At 39.7% G+C, this 18883-nt stretch overlaps 1 protein-coding gene across 17 annotated transcripts in view; it reads right to left on the minus strand.

Annotated features, from left to right (window-relative positions):
• Window positions 1-18883, minus strand: part of Arhgef6 (Rac/Cdc42 guanine nucleotide exchange factor 6) — a 120079-nt gene that overhangs the window by 10957 nt on the left and 90239 nt on the right. For 11 of the 17 annotated variants that reach the window (XM_039099907.2, XM_008773651.4, XM_039099906.2 and 8 more), the window contains 7 exons: window positions 12753-12891; window positions 9436-9495; window positions 6897-7043; window positions 3033-3119; window positions 2196-2274; window positions 1221-1366; window positions 3-128 (listed from right to left, as the gene is read on the minus strand). In XM_039099907.2, coding sequence (XP_038955835.1) covers window positions 3-128; window positions 1221-1366; window positions 2196-2274; window positions 3033-3119; window positions 6897-7043; window positions 9436-9495; window positions 12753-12891 — 784 coding nt within the window. The remainder of the gene's footprint in view (window positions 1-2; window positions 129-1220; window positions 1367-2195; window positions 2275-3032; window positions 3120-6896; window positions 7044-9435; window positions 9496-12752; window positions 12892-18883) is intronic. The other 6 variants (XM_039099908.2, XM_008773653.4, XM_008773652.4 and 3 more) reach the window with 1 other exon arrangement.

An 18883-nucleotide genomic window follows, 5' to 3' on the forward strand; every position in this document is an offset into this window, starting at 1 on the left:
ACCTCTTTATAACCTAGTGCTGCTGATGGTCTAAGTGGAGGTGCAGGTCGTAGGCAACTTAAACTCCACGGTTTTATAATTTGAGGAGGCTCCAAGGGTCCTCGGGGCTGTCCGGTAGAGCTAAAAGACTGGGAAAATGTCTCATGAGATGCTGGCAATCTGCCATCTGAACCCGACCTGGTACCACACAGTGAGAAAGTGACAATAACTTCATTGGATCAGCGAAGCCAGACATGAAACGGGGAACACAGAATAGTGAAAGTGTCCAGTTGGAAAACTGACAGTAGAAACTGTCATAAGGTTATAGGGTCTCTAAGGAACAGCACAAAATGATCCTGTCCTCTCTTTTCTGCAATTTCATTTAAGGTAGAAAGTGTATCCCCTGTAAGGGAGGAAAGTGGAACAATGGAAACCATTCAAGGTTCAGCGATGTGTTTGGCACTCACTTAGAATCGTAAATGGATTATTTCATCTGACTAAACTACGACAGACTCAGCGAAGTAAAGTAACTGGGTAGTAATTGGCAAAGACAAAGACTTGAACCCAAAGCCTGTGTTCTGCCACCACAACACACACAAAGCACCCAAAATAGGAAGGTTGGCATTGCAGGTTTGAGTGTTAACAGACAAAAGAGGAAAGTATCCATTTCCCCCAGCAAGTACAGTGATATCTCACTAATTCCAATTCCACAAGTTCTTGCTTTCCGAGAACTCAGAGGATGGCAATACTAAAGCTTTCCTTCTATGTAAGTTACTGAATAGATGTGAGACAATGACTGAGATTACATGGAGTCATCCAAGCACTCAGGGAAGTGAGTTCCCTGCTTTGACATAGCACATGGTTACTGTGAGAATATCAGTTATAAAACAGATAAGTCTTATTTACAATTGAAACATTTTAGTAAGGGCCTTTGGTAGGAAACACTTGGCTAGTAGTTAGTTGGAGTGCTTTAGGACGGCGGACCAAAAGCACACACACCGAAGTGAAATGTTTTGTTAATTTCAGTGGCCCTCACAATGATGAGCAATGAGAATCAGTGAAGTTTAACTGTACTTCAGAATCTACACAGAGAGATCACCCAAAGTCAAACGGCATGCTTGCTGCTGATTTTTAGAAATCTTTAGTAGGCAAAGTCTGACAGGAAAAAAACAAGAAACCTTCGATAATCCTAATACTCAAATAGTAATCCTAATACTCAACAATCCCAATAGACTACTTACAGAATGAGTACTACATGATGATGAGGAGGTCTTAGACAATGAACTGCAGGAGGCTGGTCCTTTGGTCAGTCTGTTCAGCTGCTCCATCCACTCCTGGAAGTCCTGGTTATTGTTGCAGTGGACCACAATTCTCTCTACCGTGCTACCTATATCACCAAAAATTGTGAGCATTTAGGAACAAAAGGCAAGGATCCGTCTCACAAACGTACTTTGCAGAATTTTAGACATACTAAAATACTAAATAATAAACACATCAGCAATCTGAAGCCTCACATGTACTGACTTGCTGTCCAGCCCAGTTTATTCTAAGAATACTATGCTGTTTTGCCCGTTGTCCAAGATGAAAAAAGAAAAAAAACATGTAATTGAAACCAACTGAAAAATCTTTACGCAAGTGCCAAATCTTAGGCTCCTTATTGGTAAGTACAGGTTTTGATAAGGCTGGGGATATTAGCCCTGTCTCTGATATCCATCTAGAAGTACAGCCACTGCAGGTCAATCCCAGAGGCCTGGCAAAAGGGACAATGTCAAGAAGAATTATGAAGGCTGGGCATTTTGCTCAATTTGTATAGAAAGTTGCTTGGCTTCTTAGAACACAAGCAAGCCTTACGGGTTTATAGGTTGGCCATAAGATTGGCTAGAAGGCTGTGTCCCTTTGGCTTCTTGGATACCACGGAACATATGAAAGAGAAGGAGAAAGTCCATGTCTTGTTATTCTCTGCTCTTACAAGGAGCTCTTAAGCAAGAGAAGATGGAAAGTAATGGCCAAGCTGGGGCTATTAAATGACCAGGAGCCTTTGCGTTTTTATGGGTTTTCTCTAGTTATTCTGGGCAATGGAATGGGCTTTGCCATACCCCATCCAAACCTGCTGATGAACTACATAGGGGAAAATAATAGCACTTATTTGTTTAAACTCCACTTTACTCCAAAAAGCATTTGAAGTAGCTACATGAAAAGGAAAAAAAATTACCCACCGGTGATTTCGAATGTACAGTCATTTCCTTCAATTTCATCCAATCTGGTCACGACCATCCCTGCTATTGGTACCTTTCCCTAGCAGAAAAAAAAACTCCTCCTATTAATTCTATGACTGTACACATTTCTCTCTGACTTTTGATCCATTCAGGAATCAAATGGTAAGACATATTTCAATATGTCAATATATAAGGCTCCCCTAGTCTACATTTTAATCAGATAAGAAAGCAAGGGAGAAATGTGTCTTTGGCTAATACACCTTAAATCCTAAGCTCATGATTTACAAAACAGTTGACTTTCTAACTTATTTTCATATGAATTAAAAATCGAAGGTTCACATTTTATGAAAGGGAGTAGTGGCTCTGATCACTAATAACAGAGATTCGTAGCATAATGTACTACATTCTGGGAACAGACTAAGGGAGGTGTCATTCCCTAAAACATTTAAGGACTGCCATGTTACAAACCCAAATCATGTAACATGGCGGCAATATTACAGTCACAGGATCAAATGCCAGCTTTGTATTTCTCAGTTGTAATATGAGTCTGAAACTCTTCCTGGTAAATTATCCAATTGTAGACTTAGCTTTCTATTTATACAACTGGGGACCTAGCTCATGAGTAGAACAGCAGATAGTCAGAGCAGGATTATACTAATACAAAGGTTTTTGATCTCAAGACCATCTGTTCTTACAAGCTGTTTCCCTATGATGAAGGGTCAAAACATTCTGCTTTTGGAGGCCTGAGCTTCTAATGGCATGGTGCATATATCACATCTGAGCAGAATCCTGTTCTCATCTGGCCTTTGATAATTTATTGGATATAGATCTACTCACCTGATACATAAAGCCACTCATCCGCGGACTTGCAGACAACATGATCAAGACACTTGAAAAGAGCAGAAAATATCGTTCCTCTTTTTCCTGAAGTAAAATAAAAATCATGAAAGGGGAACAGAAATTAGACTGCTTTTATTAAGACCATCTGAAATCCCTCCTTTGAAAACCAGAGCTGACATAATCATCAACCTGAGTATCAGCAATGAGTTGTCAAAGGACATCCAACTCAAGAGCACCAAATAGGTGTATATATTAGTCCCTGGGTGCATGCGTATAAGAACCCATACAGATTATACACCAGTATGACATGCTAGTCCTGGACACAAAGTAAGTCTCTCAAGGGTCACGAAACTAAAATATAACCTTGCGTTGAATAGTAACAACTTTCAACAGCTAAGAAATTTATGATCTGTTAATAGTCACAGTTATTGAATTATGTCTAATGTTGTTCAAGCATAAGGACCTAGGTTAGGATTGCTAGCAACCATGTAGATGCCGAGAATAGCATCAAACATCTATTATCAAAATGCTGAATGGTGCAGGGTCGTAGGCAATTAGACCTAAGGAGCTCGCTGGCTAGCCAGTCTAGACAAAATCAGTAAGCTACAGATTCAATGAGAAACAAAATTGGAGTGTAACAGAGGAAGACATTTATTGTCTCTATGCAAATGAACATATATGGACAAATCCTACACACATACACATCAAAAGAGATAATTTCTATACAGCATGCAAGACAAATTTTACATTTAAAAAATGGTCTGGATTATTTGGTCTCGTGAATGATAATGGAAATCTAACCCAAGGCCTCATGCATACTACATTCTACTGACTATTCACCCCCAACCCAACTCCATGAGTATTTGGATTGGTACATAAGATATTTGTATGCATTTATAAGAAATAATATTGCATTTCCATTTTTGTACACATTGTATAATGACCAAATCCAAGTTATTAACATATCTATTATCTTAAACTTTCATCATTTCTTCATGATGAATACATACAAAATTCTTTAGAGGGCCAGCAAGATGGCGTGCTGGGTAAAGACTTGTCTGCTAAGAGAATCTGATAGATGACCTGAAGAGCTGAGTTTGATGCCCAGGACCATGTGGTAGAGAAGAGAACCAACTCCTACCAGGTTTCTTCTCCTACCAGTTGTCTACTGACCGTCAAATGAGTGCTTTGGCACACAAATGTGCACACACAATGAATAGATAGATAGATAGATAGATAGATAGATAGATAGATAGATAGATAGATACATACATACATACACACACACACACATACATACATAGGTTTATAAACTGCTTTTAAATGCAAGGAAATCCTGTCTTCTACCTCTTAAGATATAATGCATTATTTGTCAACTACATTTTTTGATTGCACCAAAGTAAACTTAACACTTGAGAGCTGCTCTGATCCCCTTAACAGAGTCACAATTGGTAGACATGAAAATTCCATTTCACACAATTATCCTCATGGCTGTGTCCTCATTCTCCTCTCCACTTGAGGAAAGCTTCAGAGCTAACTGTTGGAGCAACCATTATTCTCTCAGATCTTTCTCTTGCCTAGTTTTCCATCCACAAACATTGCCCTTCTTCAGCAGCCTCTCCTGTTTTCCTAGGTCCTCCTCTTTTGCCTTTAACATATGCTTATCCCTTTCTTAAGGACCTAGCTCACCCCATGTGGTTCCTCACTTAGAATATCTCATTTCTTGATATTTTATTGCCAAATTACTCCCTGCCTTCATTTTCTCTCCATTGATCCCTCCCTAACTGCACTCTCTCACTGTTTTCTCAAAGTCATCAATAACTGCCTTCTAGCAAAATCCAATGGATTCTTTTCGGTCCTCACATTCCTTGACCTCTGAACCGTCCATAGCATTCTGCATGCTGGCCACTTTCAAGTGTCCCTCCAGGAATTTCAATGATGCTATAACCCCCAATTCTTTTCTATTTTCCTATTTGCGTCTTGCACCCAGGCCCACAATGGTTCCTCCTCCTTTCAACCAAGGATTTTATCCCAATGATGTGAATGACTAATAGTTACCCTCACGGCTTTAACCTTCCCCAGGGTGTCTGCATTTTCAATGAGATTGCTTATTAACCTGTAGTAATGAATCTCTGCCACAAGCATGTCAGAGGGTATAGGAAGGTGTTATGGAAAAGGGAGACAACTCTAACACCCAATAAATCAGACCAGGTGACATGATCAACCTTTGTCCCCTACCCTGGCCTCTTCCTAAAAGAAATAATCTGTCTTCAACCGCCATGCTTCTCTTTGGATATGTACTTCATAGAAAGGTACATCTGTCACAGACATTTAAATCTTTCTCACACTGACCTCTCACCTACATTTCCATAGCACATTAACAGTTGCTGACAGGACAGCTCTGCATAGATACTTAGGGTCTTAAGAAAAAAAAAAAGAAAGTGTACTTAAGTGACCCCAAAAGTTCCACCTGAGAACTACTTAACCTGATAAACAATTTCACCAAAGTGTCGGGGTATAAAATTAACCCAAATAAATCAGTAACCTTCCTCTACTCAAAGGATAAACAGGCTGAGAAAGAAATTAGGGAAATGACACCTTTCACAATAGTCCCAAATAATATAAAATATCTTTGTGTGACTTTAACCAAACAAGTGAAAGATCTGTATAAGAACTTCAAGACTCTGAAGAAAGAAATTGAAGAAGACCTCAGAAGATGGAAAGATCTTCCATGCTCATGGATTGGCAGGATTAATATAGTAAAAATGGCCATTTTACCAAAAGCAATCTACAGATTCAATGCAATCCCCATCAAAATACCAATCCAATTCTTCAAAGAGTTAGACAGAACAATTTGCAAATTCATCTGGAATAACAAAAAACCCAGGATAGCTAAAACTATCCTCAACAATAAAAGGACTTCAGGGGGAATCACTATCCCTGAACTCAAGCAGTATTACAGAGCAATAGTGATAAAAACTGCATGGTATTGGTACAGAGACAGACAGATAGACCAATGGAACAGAATTGAAGACCCAGAAATGAACCCACACACCTATGGGCACTTGATTTTTGACAAAGGAGCCAAAACCATCCAATGGAAAAAAGATAGCATTTTCAGCAAATGGTGCTGGTTCAACTGGAGGTCAACATGTAGAAGAATGCAGATTGATCCATGCTTATCACCCTGTACAAAGCTTAAGTCCAAGTGGATCAAGGACCTCCACATCAAACCAGATACACTCAAACTAATAGAAGAAAAAGTGGGGAAGAGTCTCGAACACATGGGCACTGAAGAAAATTTCCTGAACAAAACACCAATGGGTCATGCTCTAAGATCAAGAATCGACAAATGGGGGGTTGGGGATTTAGCTCAGTGGTAGAGCGCTTGCCTAGGAAGCGCAAGGCCCTGGGTTCGGTCCCCAGCTCCGAAAAAAAGAACTTAAAAAAAAAAAAAAGAATCGACAAATGGGATGTGTGGGGGGATTACTCATATGGTGGAGAGGGAGGGGAGAGATGGGAGCTTATGGACAGGAAACCAGGAAGGGGAATAACATTTGAAATGTAAGTAAAGAAATATATCTAAAATTTTTAATAAAAAAAAACTCAGAGTCTGGGCCAGAGAGATGGCTCAGCAGTTAAAAAAAGAAAGAAAGAAAGAAAGTTAACAGGTATAAAGTATATCTGCTATCTTCTGTATCCCAAACGCTCCCCCTTTCTGTTGCCATTACCATCGAAATGTGTCTCAAAGTTAGTCTTTTCCCATTCATTCCCTCTGCCACTACCCTGGTTGATCTTGACCTAAGAACTAATACTGGAAGGGAAATAGGAAAGCTGGAAAAAGCAATGCTGAGGACTTACCTCACAGGCTCCATGCTGCATCACTACTTGTGACATAAAGATCACATTTCCCAAAGTCTTAATATCATCTCCTTCCCATGCCTGAATAGGTTCCGAAAGGATCTGCAATTCCAGCTGCTTTCTCTTTCTCAGATCTTGGCACTGCCCCTGCAAATGTCAAACAGAGCATGACACAATGGGGATTTGTACAAGATGAGGTCGGAAAAGTTCTCAGACCCAAAGCAAGTTCAAAACAAGCCACGGCTTCTGAGTCCTTGTTTCTCCCTTTATCCTTTGCTCTTCTTCCTGTGCTCACCTGTGCTCCTGCCGCACAAACCAATATACTACCTAGCCTTTAGCCTTTCAAAGTCATATTTTTTTCTAAGAGGGTGCTCCCCCATCTACATACCACTTCCACTTCAGCCCTCTAGCATTCCCCCTTCTGTGAGAGTGAGATATCAAGTTTCCACAGGACCAATTGCCTCCCTTCCCAGAGATGGCAGATGAGGCAGTTGTCTTCTCCATATGCTATCTATGTAGCAGAAACCATGGAAGAGGAGAGCATTTCCATTTTGCCAAAACATCAAGATCAAGTGGTAAAAAGGGCTTCATTTCACCGTCCCCATGAGGAGTCTGGAGCCATCCAGCTAGCTAGTTGATAGATGCTAGCTATCAACTAGAGCCAGAAAAGCAATTGGCCCTTCATTACCATAGGTAAATATGGCTGTAATTACAAAGCAACCTCATTTATATGATATATGCTCAACTCTCCAAAAAAAGTAGCAACTTGATAAGAAAAACAAAATCACTCCCAGAGTTTTGAGATCAGAAAATGGCAAAAATTTTTATTTATTTATTTATTTATTTATTTATTTATTTATTTATTTATTTGATGCCACAGTGAATCAAACTGAATTTTCCATGAAACACGAATGCAGTGTCCCAATTTTGCTTAGGGAGCAACAGGACATTATTGTAAAATATTCAGGTTACTTTTATTCCTACCTAAAAGGATTAGGGACAATAGAAACAAGTGGGTTTCATGATGATTAAGTTGGAAATTCAAATCAAGAAACAGTTTGCCAATAGTATATAGAGTATGCAAAATATGGAGAGACATAAAACCTGTTTCAGAAGATAAAGCTATTTTGGAGTAATTTGGCAACACTTATTCCATAGTGAATACCAATCTAAGCAAATGAGTCATTTCATTACATTACTGTGTCCGAATGAATGCAGTGTAATTCCTTTGGGAAGTAAGGTTTTTTTTTTTTTTTATAAAAGTCTGTTGCATAATTCAACTAAGCCTTTAAGAAATAAATACACTACAGATTTTTAAAGCACATGTATTTGCAGTAAATATATTACCACCATCAAAACAAGTTTTGACATGACAAAAAAGAGATATGTTTGCTTTTTGTTCAGGGTTGGTATTTTTGTTTGTTGTTATTGTTCAGATAGGGTTTTGTGCAGCCCAGGCTGGCCTCAAACTCTCTCTAACTGAGGCTCTGACTTCAAAGCAAAACTTCTGTCTCCGTCTCCCAAGTGGTGGTATTGCAGGCATACCCTAACATACCTGGCAGATACTTGAATTTGTTGTACTGTTTGCTTGCCTGGTTTTTTTTTCCCAAAAGCCTTCTCTGGTCATTTATATAGAATGAATTCAAGAAATACCAGTTATAACAAATGTCATGCCATGGGTTTGAATGAGCTATTCTATGAAACTGGGCTGTGTAAAAAGCTAGTAGCTTTACTATTTTTTCCTAACAATGGGAGCAAATTTCTCATAATACCTTGCCTGCTCTTCAGTTTTCTCTTTAACAACCGACACGTCAGCTACCTGTCTTCCAGAAGCAATAAACGTGAAACAGTGGTGAATGGTAGGTAACCTTCCAGCAAGGATCAAAAGATGAACATTGGTCCAAACCCCCACAGAATGCTTTAGAAATGTCAAATATATCGAAACTTAACCCATTACTCAAAATAAAGGGTTTTTTTTCCTTCTGAAATGGCATCAAAAGGTTTTACGTCAGTAGGTTCAAGGAGATAGCTTAACCTTGATGCTCAAGATGCAAGATTACAGCTATCTCTGGTAGCAGTCTATATTAAGCAACTTCATTTTAGTACACTGTGTTTTTCCTTTTAGGAAGGATTTCTTTCTCATCTGCAGAAAAAACCAAGTTCACATCTTTTGGCACAAATAGTGAAATTCAGTATTGATGCCAATCAGTGAATGACAAGTTATACAGACATAGGTGAGCAATGGGGGTAAAAGCAAAAAAATAAAAAAATAAAAAAAAAGGAAATCCCCACCTACACATCAATGCTTAATGTGGCCAAGGCTTTCAACTGTGATTGCTTTATACCCTCAGCCTGGCAACCTTTCATACGTAAGAATGCTTTGCGGAGAACAAAACCAAATGCAACCAATCATGAGGCCACTATGCTCAGAGATTATTCTTTCTCTCTGGAAGACCTTTGCTTAAGGAAATAAATGGAATATACACTGTTTCAGCAACAAGGTATGCAAAATGGAGGACAATCTGAGAATGTCACTTACCATGAGGCTTTTGAATGCTATGATAGCTTTCAGAATATCCTGATGATCTGGATGAGTGTCCTGTCAAAGAAATATATATATATATATTACAAATGGTATGAGCATATGCATATACAACAATCAATGAGAGCAGAGGCCATTAGAAGAAGAAAGCTAGAAGGGGTACGTGGAAGGGTTGAGAGGGAGGAAATGATGTAATTATACTATAATCTCAAAAAAGTGTAAGGGGATGCTAGAGTGATGAGGCAGGTGTGGGTGGGTGGATAGGGGAGTAGAGGCAAAGGGGAGGGGAGATGGGATGGGGGTTGTGGAGTGGAAACAGGGAAGGGGATAACATTTGAAATGTAAATTAAAATCCCAATAAAAATAAAAATAATTTAAAACAGATAAATAATAAAAACAGTATTAGAGGAGACTGGATACTGCCATGGATGGAGCAAGTTGAAAGTGTGGCCACAAAAGGATAATACAACAGTGGTGCATGCATGTTTGTGTGTGTGTGTGTGTGTGTGTGTGTGTGTTGGGATTTTCTTACATCTTGATTGTGGTTGATTACATCAATCCACACCTGTATTAAAATGCAAGGAGGGGCTGGAGAGGTGGCTCAGTGGTTAAGACCACTGACTGCTCTTTCAGAGGTCCTGAGTTCAATTCCCAGCAACCACATGGAGGTTCACAACCATCAGTAATGGGATATCCAACGCCTTCTTCTGGTGTGTCGCAAGGGAGCAACAGTGTACTCACGTACATAAACGTATATGTAGGTATGAGAAAGAGTGTATGTGTACCTGAGTGTAGATATTTGAGGAGACCAGAGGCTTTGAATCCCACTGGAGCTGACCACAGCTATAGGCAGTGGTGAGCAGGCTGTCTTGGGGACTGGGATCCTTTGCAAAAGTAGTATTCACTCTTTACTGCTGAGCTATCTCTCCAGTCCCAGAAGATTTCTTAATCACATAATTACTGGAAGCACTGTTACCCTAAATTCTGGTCTGTTTTTGAATTCTTAACGTATTATTATACAACTGATTGTTTTGCTCATAGTGTTAAAGTTCCCTGCTATTTTTTCTTGGTTGCTCGATAGTTATGGTGTATAATATATGTTTTAATGCATACATACACATATATACACTCACATTGTAGAATCCAGCCAAGCATAGTTGACTTTTATGACAGTTTATAACATACTATATATTTAGTATCAACATAATAGATGCCATTATTGAGATAAGACTTCCCATTTCTCTGACCAGCAACTAATGGATTCCACAGATTTTTGTATGCTTTGATATGGTTACAGTGTGGTCTGTTTTTCTTTTCATTTCTTTTGTTTTATTTTTGGGTATTGTATTTTGTTGTCTAGGTTTTGTAGGGTTCGGGTTTGGTTTTTGAGAAAGAACTTGAAGCTGGGTGGGTAGGGAGGAAGACTTGGTGGACTTGGGGAAGAGGAGGAATATGATGAAATATAATTAAATTAAATTTTATTTCATTTAATAAAAATAGAATAAATATGTAATGTTTAATAGTAAATATCATTACTAAATAATTACTCAGAGGGACATCAGTGAGCCTGTAGTGTTCCTAATGTTGAGGTATATGGATATGGTAGGCATATCTCACCAAGGGTATATGTGCACTGACCCCATGGATTCAGCTGAGGAAGGGAGAAGGCCAATTCTGCTCATCCAGTCTCAGGTAGAAACCATGGTAGAACAGACTAGAGATCTGACTCAAGCCACAGGCAGGATTGTCCATGGAAGTTAGTGTGTATTCTTTCATGGTAAAACTTATTTTTACAAGTGATTAGAAATCTGGATGGGCCTGGCCCAGTGGTACACTCCCGGACAGGGGGATGTAGCATTTGATGGTCGCAATCTGAAGGAAGATTCAAAGCCAATGTGACCAAACAGAGGCTGGGCTAGAAACAGGTGAGGCAGGCAGGAGGAGCTTAACTGTATGTTCCTGGAGTTGTTCTACTGCAGCAGTGTGCTGTGGCACTGAGAAGTGACAAGCAGAGGCCACTAGTTTCTGAATTTTTGTGATAAAGGAGGAGGGACAAACCTCAAACCATCTGGTGAACTGGTTTAGCATATGTAAAGGTATCCAGAAGCCAATGACTTCTAGAGCCCCAATTGAAATTTCAACTCTTTCCTCACCAGCTCCCCACTGCCTCCAACTTTAGGGTAGTCCAAATACCCCGAGACTGTTTTTTCACACAGAGACCAAGCTCTCAAGACTTACAAATGCTGACAAGCACAGTAGCATGTAACCTTTTTCTTTAAAGATAATCAACCCCTTTAAAACCTCAAAACCTTTCCCCAGACACAGGAAGAGCAACTATGGTAAACACAGTTGTTGCCACCCACGCCTCCACACCCTGTGCCAGATCATGAAAGAGCTGCATTTTAAAAATCACAAGATTTGGGTACTCAGACTTGATTATCAGATCTCATTGAAATTCCTAATATTTAGAGAAGATTATAGCTGCACTACAATATTACAAGTAAATATCAAGTTTCTAAACAAAAACATGAGTGCGCTTTGATTTGAACATACTGATGGACAGTGGATAGTGTATTAGATCCATTTATAATCTTTAAGGAGTGCAGAGTCAGAAAATCAAATGTCCCAAGTGTTCCCATCTGCAATGAACTTTTTTTTTGTATTTTCTTCTACTTTTTTTGGTTTGGTCTTCTGTTTTCTGACATTGGTTGGCAAAACAATAGAGATTTGTAGATCTGATTACCACGGAACTATAATCTACAGACAAGTTGGCAAAAGAAAACCAAGTCAGTGGTTCTCAGCCTTCCTAATGCTGTGACCCTTTAATAAAGCCCCTCATGTTGTGGTTACCACAACCATAAAATTATTTCATTGTTACTTCATAACTGTAATTTTGCTACTGTTATGAGTTTTAATGTAAATATCTGATATGCAGGATATGTGACATGTGACCCCAGTGAAAGGGTCATTCAACTGTCAAAAGGGTTGCACAACCTACAGTTTGGGAACCACTGACTTAAATCAATAAATGACCATAGCCTTGAGGGAAGCAACAGGGCCAAGGCCTGGAGGAGGAAGTGGGGGGGGAGAATAATAACTGTGTAACAGGAAAAAAAACTGCCTATCTTATTTGTTGCATAAAGAGGAATGCTGGAATCCCATCCAGGAAGAGGGAAGAGCAGATCAAGTGGAATTTGAAATCACTATGTTTTCTGGATTCGTAAAAACATTAGTTTGGAGGCAAACCATCTGCTTTGTGCAGTGCTGAGGACACCAGTTGGTAGCAGACCTTGCTCAAGCTTGCCTTTCCTTACCTCCATATGCCGTTCCAGTTCTTGCAAGAGAGTAACATACTTTTCCAGTCGCATGAATGGTTTGCTGAGACTTGTTGTTAAAATGAGGATACCGGGGCTGGATGCACCTTGATTTTCCATGAATCGTTCTAGATCATCACTAGAGAAAAACCATGAATATACTTTGAATACTCCTAAATATCTGATGTCAAGTATCAATTTACTGTGCTAGTTTGCTTCGCACAGTGAAATCAGCCATTGTTTACCTCTCTGATGCTATCAGCTCTGTGTCCAGCACAGGGGAGATGATGATGGGCCACGTTTAGCATCCCTGGTGCTATTAACACATTCAGAACTTACTGGGGGAAAGTCTCTGTCCTTGCGAACAAAAGTTCTCCACCTTTAAGGATTCTGGACCCAGGTGACAGGGTGAAGGTTTAATTAGATCAACTCACTCTCAGGTTAAAGTAGCATGCTCTCTTGGTCAGTTCAAACATTCTACTTATTTGCTGGCCTGATGCTAAGATTAACAACTCAGTAAATTCTCCATCTCATTCTACTTTGCTCTACTAGAACCAAAAGCCATATTCTGACAGCAGGGTGTTGGTATGACTTAACCAAAGGGTCACTTTTCCTAAGACCTGAGAACAGTTCTCCAGGTTATCTGAACACTCCCATAAGGCAGCATCTTAGTGGAGATACAAGTACATTTCATGATCCTGGCCCTGTAAATGTATAAATATCACATGCTGCTTCCTCTTTCTGTACAATTCCAGATTGTCTTTATCTATGAGAGCTGGGACTGCAAGGTGATTCGATATACATTTTGAAAAATAGAGAGAGCCAGGTATGGTAGCAATTGTTGTCCTAGTCTGCCAGATATAGGAGAAATTCCAGGAATTTGTGGTCAGCCTGAGTGACATAATGACTTCTAGGGCACATTGGGAAAAAGTGCTGTATAAACTGATGAAATAAGAAAGAAAAAGGATGAGAAGGAATGAAGGAAGGAAAAGAAGGAAGGAAGAAAAGAAGGAAAGAAAGGAGGGAGGAAGAAAAAGGAAAATATACAAGAAAGATGGAGAGGAGATGGGAGGAAGGAAATGGAAAAAATACAATTAGAGAGAGGAATCTACTTCCTGAGGACTAAACTGGAAACTTTTGCTTTCTCCCTGGACTGCTTAACCCCCTTGGTCATCTGTACATGTTCAGCCAGTTCCAGATTTCCTTGACTGTTTTTGTTCCTGTCCACCCAATTTCAACCATACAGGTCCAAGCCTACAACAGATCCCATCTAGCAGACTTTAGTAGGGTCTCTGCCAGATTACTGTCTTTCCCTGTTCACCACCCTGCAATAGTACTCTAGTGCCATAGCTTTTCTTATCAAGAACTTCCAAGTGTCTACAATGTTGTCTTAACTTTCAGACTCCTGCTGGACTCACCAACATTCCTAGTCACCCCAAGCAAGAATTTTCTACTAAAGAGTGGCCATTTTTTTTTAATTGAACTACTTTACATAGTGGCCCTCAACTGTGGTGTTACCAAAGCTTGTGAAATGTGTTCAAAGAAATTCTATCAGTAATAGAGTACAAATAGGGGTTGGAAATGGATTAACTTGCAAGTTAATATTATATACGAACACTTTCTCCTCAGGTTTCTAGGCTCAGTCAAGGATGCAGTTTCAGCAACCAGAACAGCGGCCCTGACTATGTAGTACCATATGCATAGCAAGGGGGAAGGAATGATGGCTGCTGCCTTAGGGGATGCTACATCACAACTGAACAGTTGCATCAAATCATTGCTGTTATCTGTTATAGCCCTTTTCACAGCCACATTCTAGAAGTGACTGAGGGGAAGTGCTGGTCACAGCCTGAGCCTCAAGTAACCCATACATAAAACAGAGGAAAGTTTTTTGGAGAAAACAGGAGCTGGAGAAAGACTTGGTGGTCAAAGCATATATACTGATGCTCTTGCAAGGAACCCGCCCACAACTGCCTCTAACTCCAGTTCCAGGGGATCTGACACCCTCTTCTGGATCCTATGGTCACCTTCACCCACATGTGCACATAACTCCACACTGAAACATAATATACATATGATAAAAAGTAAAATAAATCCTTTAAAGAACAGATAAAACCTACTTTCTAATTAAACTGTTCGGATTTAGCTAATGGGATTTGTAGGGTTACCATTTTATGCTAAGCATTTTGATATGAGTGTTTCCCCATTTTACAGATGAGACACCTGAGGCCCAGGAGGGCAAATGGGTGGTAAGTGGCTATGGTGGATGGAATATGTAGGTCTGAAGTCAACCCTGGGACCTGTTCACATCACCACCCTGCCTCTCTACAGAGAGGGATTTTTTTTTGTCAACTTTAGCCAACAGATGTATTATTATTACCTTTTCAAGACACATGCCTGGCTTGACTACTATCTTTAAAATCTCATAGTTCCCATGATTTGCAGCTTCATGTATAACATCTGATGTTTAATTTCCAACCAAGAGATTAAAGAGGCATTAAAAGTCATCACTTATAAAATATAATTAAGAAAGTGCATTTGAGCAGACATGTAATCTGATGAAAATAGCTTTCCTAATTTCCTTTCGGTTTAGTAAATATGCTTTGTGTTCTCTTTCTATGACTAAATGACTGTCTCTCTTCCATATTCTGCTCTAATTGCTGTGAGAGTTGCAGCAATTAATAGCACGGGTTCATGGACACTGCGCTATTGCTTTCCAAGAAGCAGTCTAATTCCTAGGCTTGGTAAATATTATAAAGCTATTTAACTGTTTTTCAAAACAACATGAGACACCTGTCTTGGATTATAATGGATTATTGGGAAGAAAAGAAACTGTTACTAGTGAAATGAACCCAATTGTCCTATAGTGATATTGTCTGGCGTGATAAATGGATTCCAAAAGACATACTTAGCCAAATAAGTATAATATGGAAAGCAATATTATATGTAAATAAAAATATACAGATATATAATCATTATAGAAAAAACCAATCTGGTTTGAAATGGTTTTTACTTTTAAATAGCTTTAAAGAAAATCTTATTTTATGTATATAGCTGTGGTACCTGCATGTATTGTTTGGGTACCAGAGGCCAGAAGAAGGTGTTGAATTCCCTGGACCTGGATATTCATATGGTTGTGGGCTACTATGTGAGTGCTAAGAATTGAACTCAGGTCCTTGCAAGAGCAGTAATTGTTCTTAACTGCTGAGCCATCGCTCCAGCCTTCACCCCCCTTTTTAGCTATTTGAAAAAGGTCTTGTGTAGCTTAGGCTGGCCTTTGCTATATAGCAAAGGATGGCTTTAAATTTCCAATCTTATCGCCTCAGAGGGGATTACAAGTTTGTATTACGATACCAGGCTCAAGGCTTGCCTTTGAAGTGATTCAATGAATTTATAAATGCCATTTCAAATTCAGTATGCATTATTTCATAGAAAACATGGTGGACGAGGCTCTGCTATATTTTGGGTTGGGCTGGAAGAATGGAGGAAACCATGCTATGATATAATAACACTTGAGTGCTTAATTAATCTATAAAACAATGCTCCTGGGGCCATTGAAGTGGCTGAGTTGGTCAAAATGCTAGGAGTGGGAGTCTCTCAACTGATCTGAATTTAATTCCTAAGACCCAAACTGGAAGGAAAAACTAATTTCTGAAAGTTGTGCACTTGTGTTATTGTAATACACACCACACACCACCACCCACAACACACACACTAAATTGATATGTCAAAAACTGTTCCTGTGGAATCTTTGTTCAGACTTGAATAAATACAGCCCTAACCTAGTAGAGGGTCAGTAATTCCTCCTCCCCAACTTATTCACTCCCCAACAGCCTCTCTTTGGAATTGTGGTGTTCTGGTGCGAGGAAAGGAAAACTCTTGAGGTCTAGCCAATAGAAAAGACACAGGGGTGCAGCTTAGTCTGGGTTCAATAATTCCTAGTTTCCTTTTTTTCTAGTGCCCAATGTTAGACTGTTTGCTTCTGTTTATTTGTAAGCAGTCTTTGATAGCCTTCTAAACCTAGAGTATATAGTATATGCTAGCTTCAGTTCCTGATTCTCCTGCCTTCAAGGCACAGCCATTATCACAACACATGATTCGTCTGTTTTTTTGTCCCCACCACTTTTTAACAGGACTAGATAGTCTCATTGCATTCCATGACTCCTCAAAGACACAAACAAAACATGATTAAAGCTTAGAATTATTACCTGTGTTTCTTGTCCACAGAGCAAATGGCTAGTTCTTTGGGGGTTTTCTCAAAGTCATCATTACGAGCAACCATGGTAAACAAAGGATGGGGACAATTAAGAAGGGAAAAAGTATGCAGGGTATCTGTGATAGTCACTACAATGGTGATGGAAATGAGGTTCAGATCTGTGGGTGCACACTCTCTCCTCTTCTCTCTCTTTTCAACCGTCTTCCTTGTGGAAAGGGTGGACAGGTGCGATACAAAAGCACGGGGAACAAGTGGGTATTTCTGTAAGGGAGCAGTTATTCCCAAGAAGAGCCAGAAAGGTACCTTAACAAGTCAGCAGGGGAGAGGAAGGGGAAATCCCAGAAGACCTCACCCAGTGGATCACAGAAGACAGAAGCAGCCATTCAAATATATGTAAATATGGGGGCACAGCAAAGCTGGTGTCTGATTACATATTCAAATTCAGGCAAGACTTTTACACATTTTACACAAGGCGTCTGTATGTAATCATTCAATTTGAAGGCTGAATATGTTCTGATGGCCAACAGGGAGAAGTGAGCATTTCTGGTTTGATATTGCCACCTACAGACTCAAAGGCAGAAGTTCACCTGGGCAGGACAACTTGAGAAGGCAGAGAGAAATCCACTGAAGTTCTTATTTCAGTAGAAGCCTTCATCATAACACGACGTTAATCTGAATTTTCTGTGAATTTTATTCAACTATGTTTTGTATTCCATCTGTCATCAGTGATCCAGAGATCCGTGCAAAATAGCAGAAGTTACATCTCCTCCATGGAAATAAGTCAGAAGACAAAAATTTAGTTCTTGGAAGACTCTAGTGAGTCTTCTATCACTTTAAGGTGCATCATAAAATGCTCAAAAGCACCACTAATTAATACTCAAGGAGGGCAACTGATATTTAGAAGTTATGTGAATCCTATCATGTAACACAGCTCCTAATTATAAAAGTAATTTCTTAAAAAATTAGGATCAGATCAGGTAAGTGTATATATATATATATATACAAACATAAAAAATAAATTTGGGGGCTAAAGAGATGGCTCAGAGGTTAAGATTGTTTGCTCCAAAAAAAAAAGATTGTTTGCTCCAAAATCATGAGTTCTATAGCTCATATCTTTGTTAAAAACAACATCATGCATTTTGCAGGCAGATGTATGGGACTTGAGAATATCATCTAGAGTGAGGTAACCCAGATGCAAAGAGACATGCATGGCATGCACTCATTGATGTGGATATTAGCCAAAAAGTACCGAATAGCCATGATACAACCCAGAGACCCTAGGAAGTTAAACAATAGAAGGCCCAAGTGAGGATGCTTGGATCTCACTCAGAAGGGGGAATAAAATAGTTATAAGAGGCAGATGGAGGGACAGAAATAGGTTAGGTGGGAGAGTGGCTGGGGAGTGAAATGGGGGATTTCAGGATCAGGTGTGGGGAAAGACAGGAGAGATAACCATGAGAATGAATGGAAATCTGCAGTTGATGGGGTTGGGGGTGGGGACATCTTGAGGATGTATCAGAGACTTGAAATAGGGGAGACTCCCAAGAATGAATAGGGGTGACCTTAGCTGAGACTCACAGCAGTAGGGATATGGAACCTGAAGAGGCCACCTCTTGTAGCCAGGCAGGAACCCTAATGGCACAAGAGAGACACTGGCCCACCCACAGAACTTTTGACCCCAAATTTATCTTGTCTATAAGAAATTCAAGGATGGAGGATAAAGCAGAGACAGAGGGAATGCCCAGTCAATAACAGTCCCAACTTGAGACCAATCCCATGCATAAGCACCAATCTGTGACACTACTAATGATATTCTATTATGTTTGTAGATGGAAGTCTAGCATGGCTATACTCTGAGAGGCTCTACCCAGCAGCTGACTCAGACAGATGCAGAAACCCACAGCCAAACAGTGAATGG

Source organism: Rattus norvegicus, chromosome X, assembly GCF_036323735.1.
Source record: "Rattus norvegicus strain BN/NHsdMcwi chromosome X, GRCr8, whole genome shotgun sequence".
Lineage (NCBI taxonomy): Eukaryota > Metazoa > Chordata > Mammalia > Rodentia > Muridae > Rattus > Rattus norvegicus.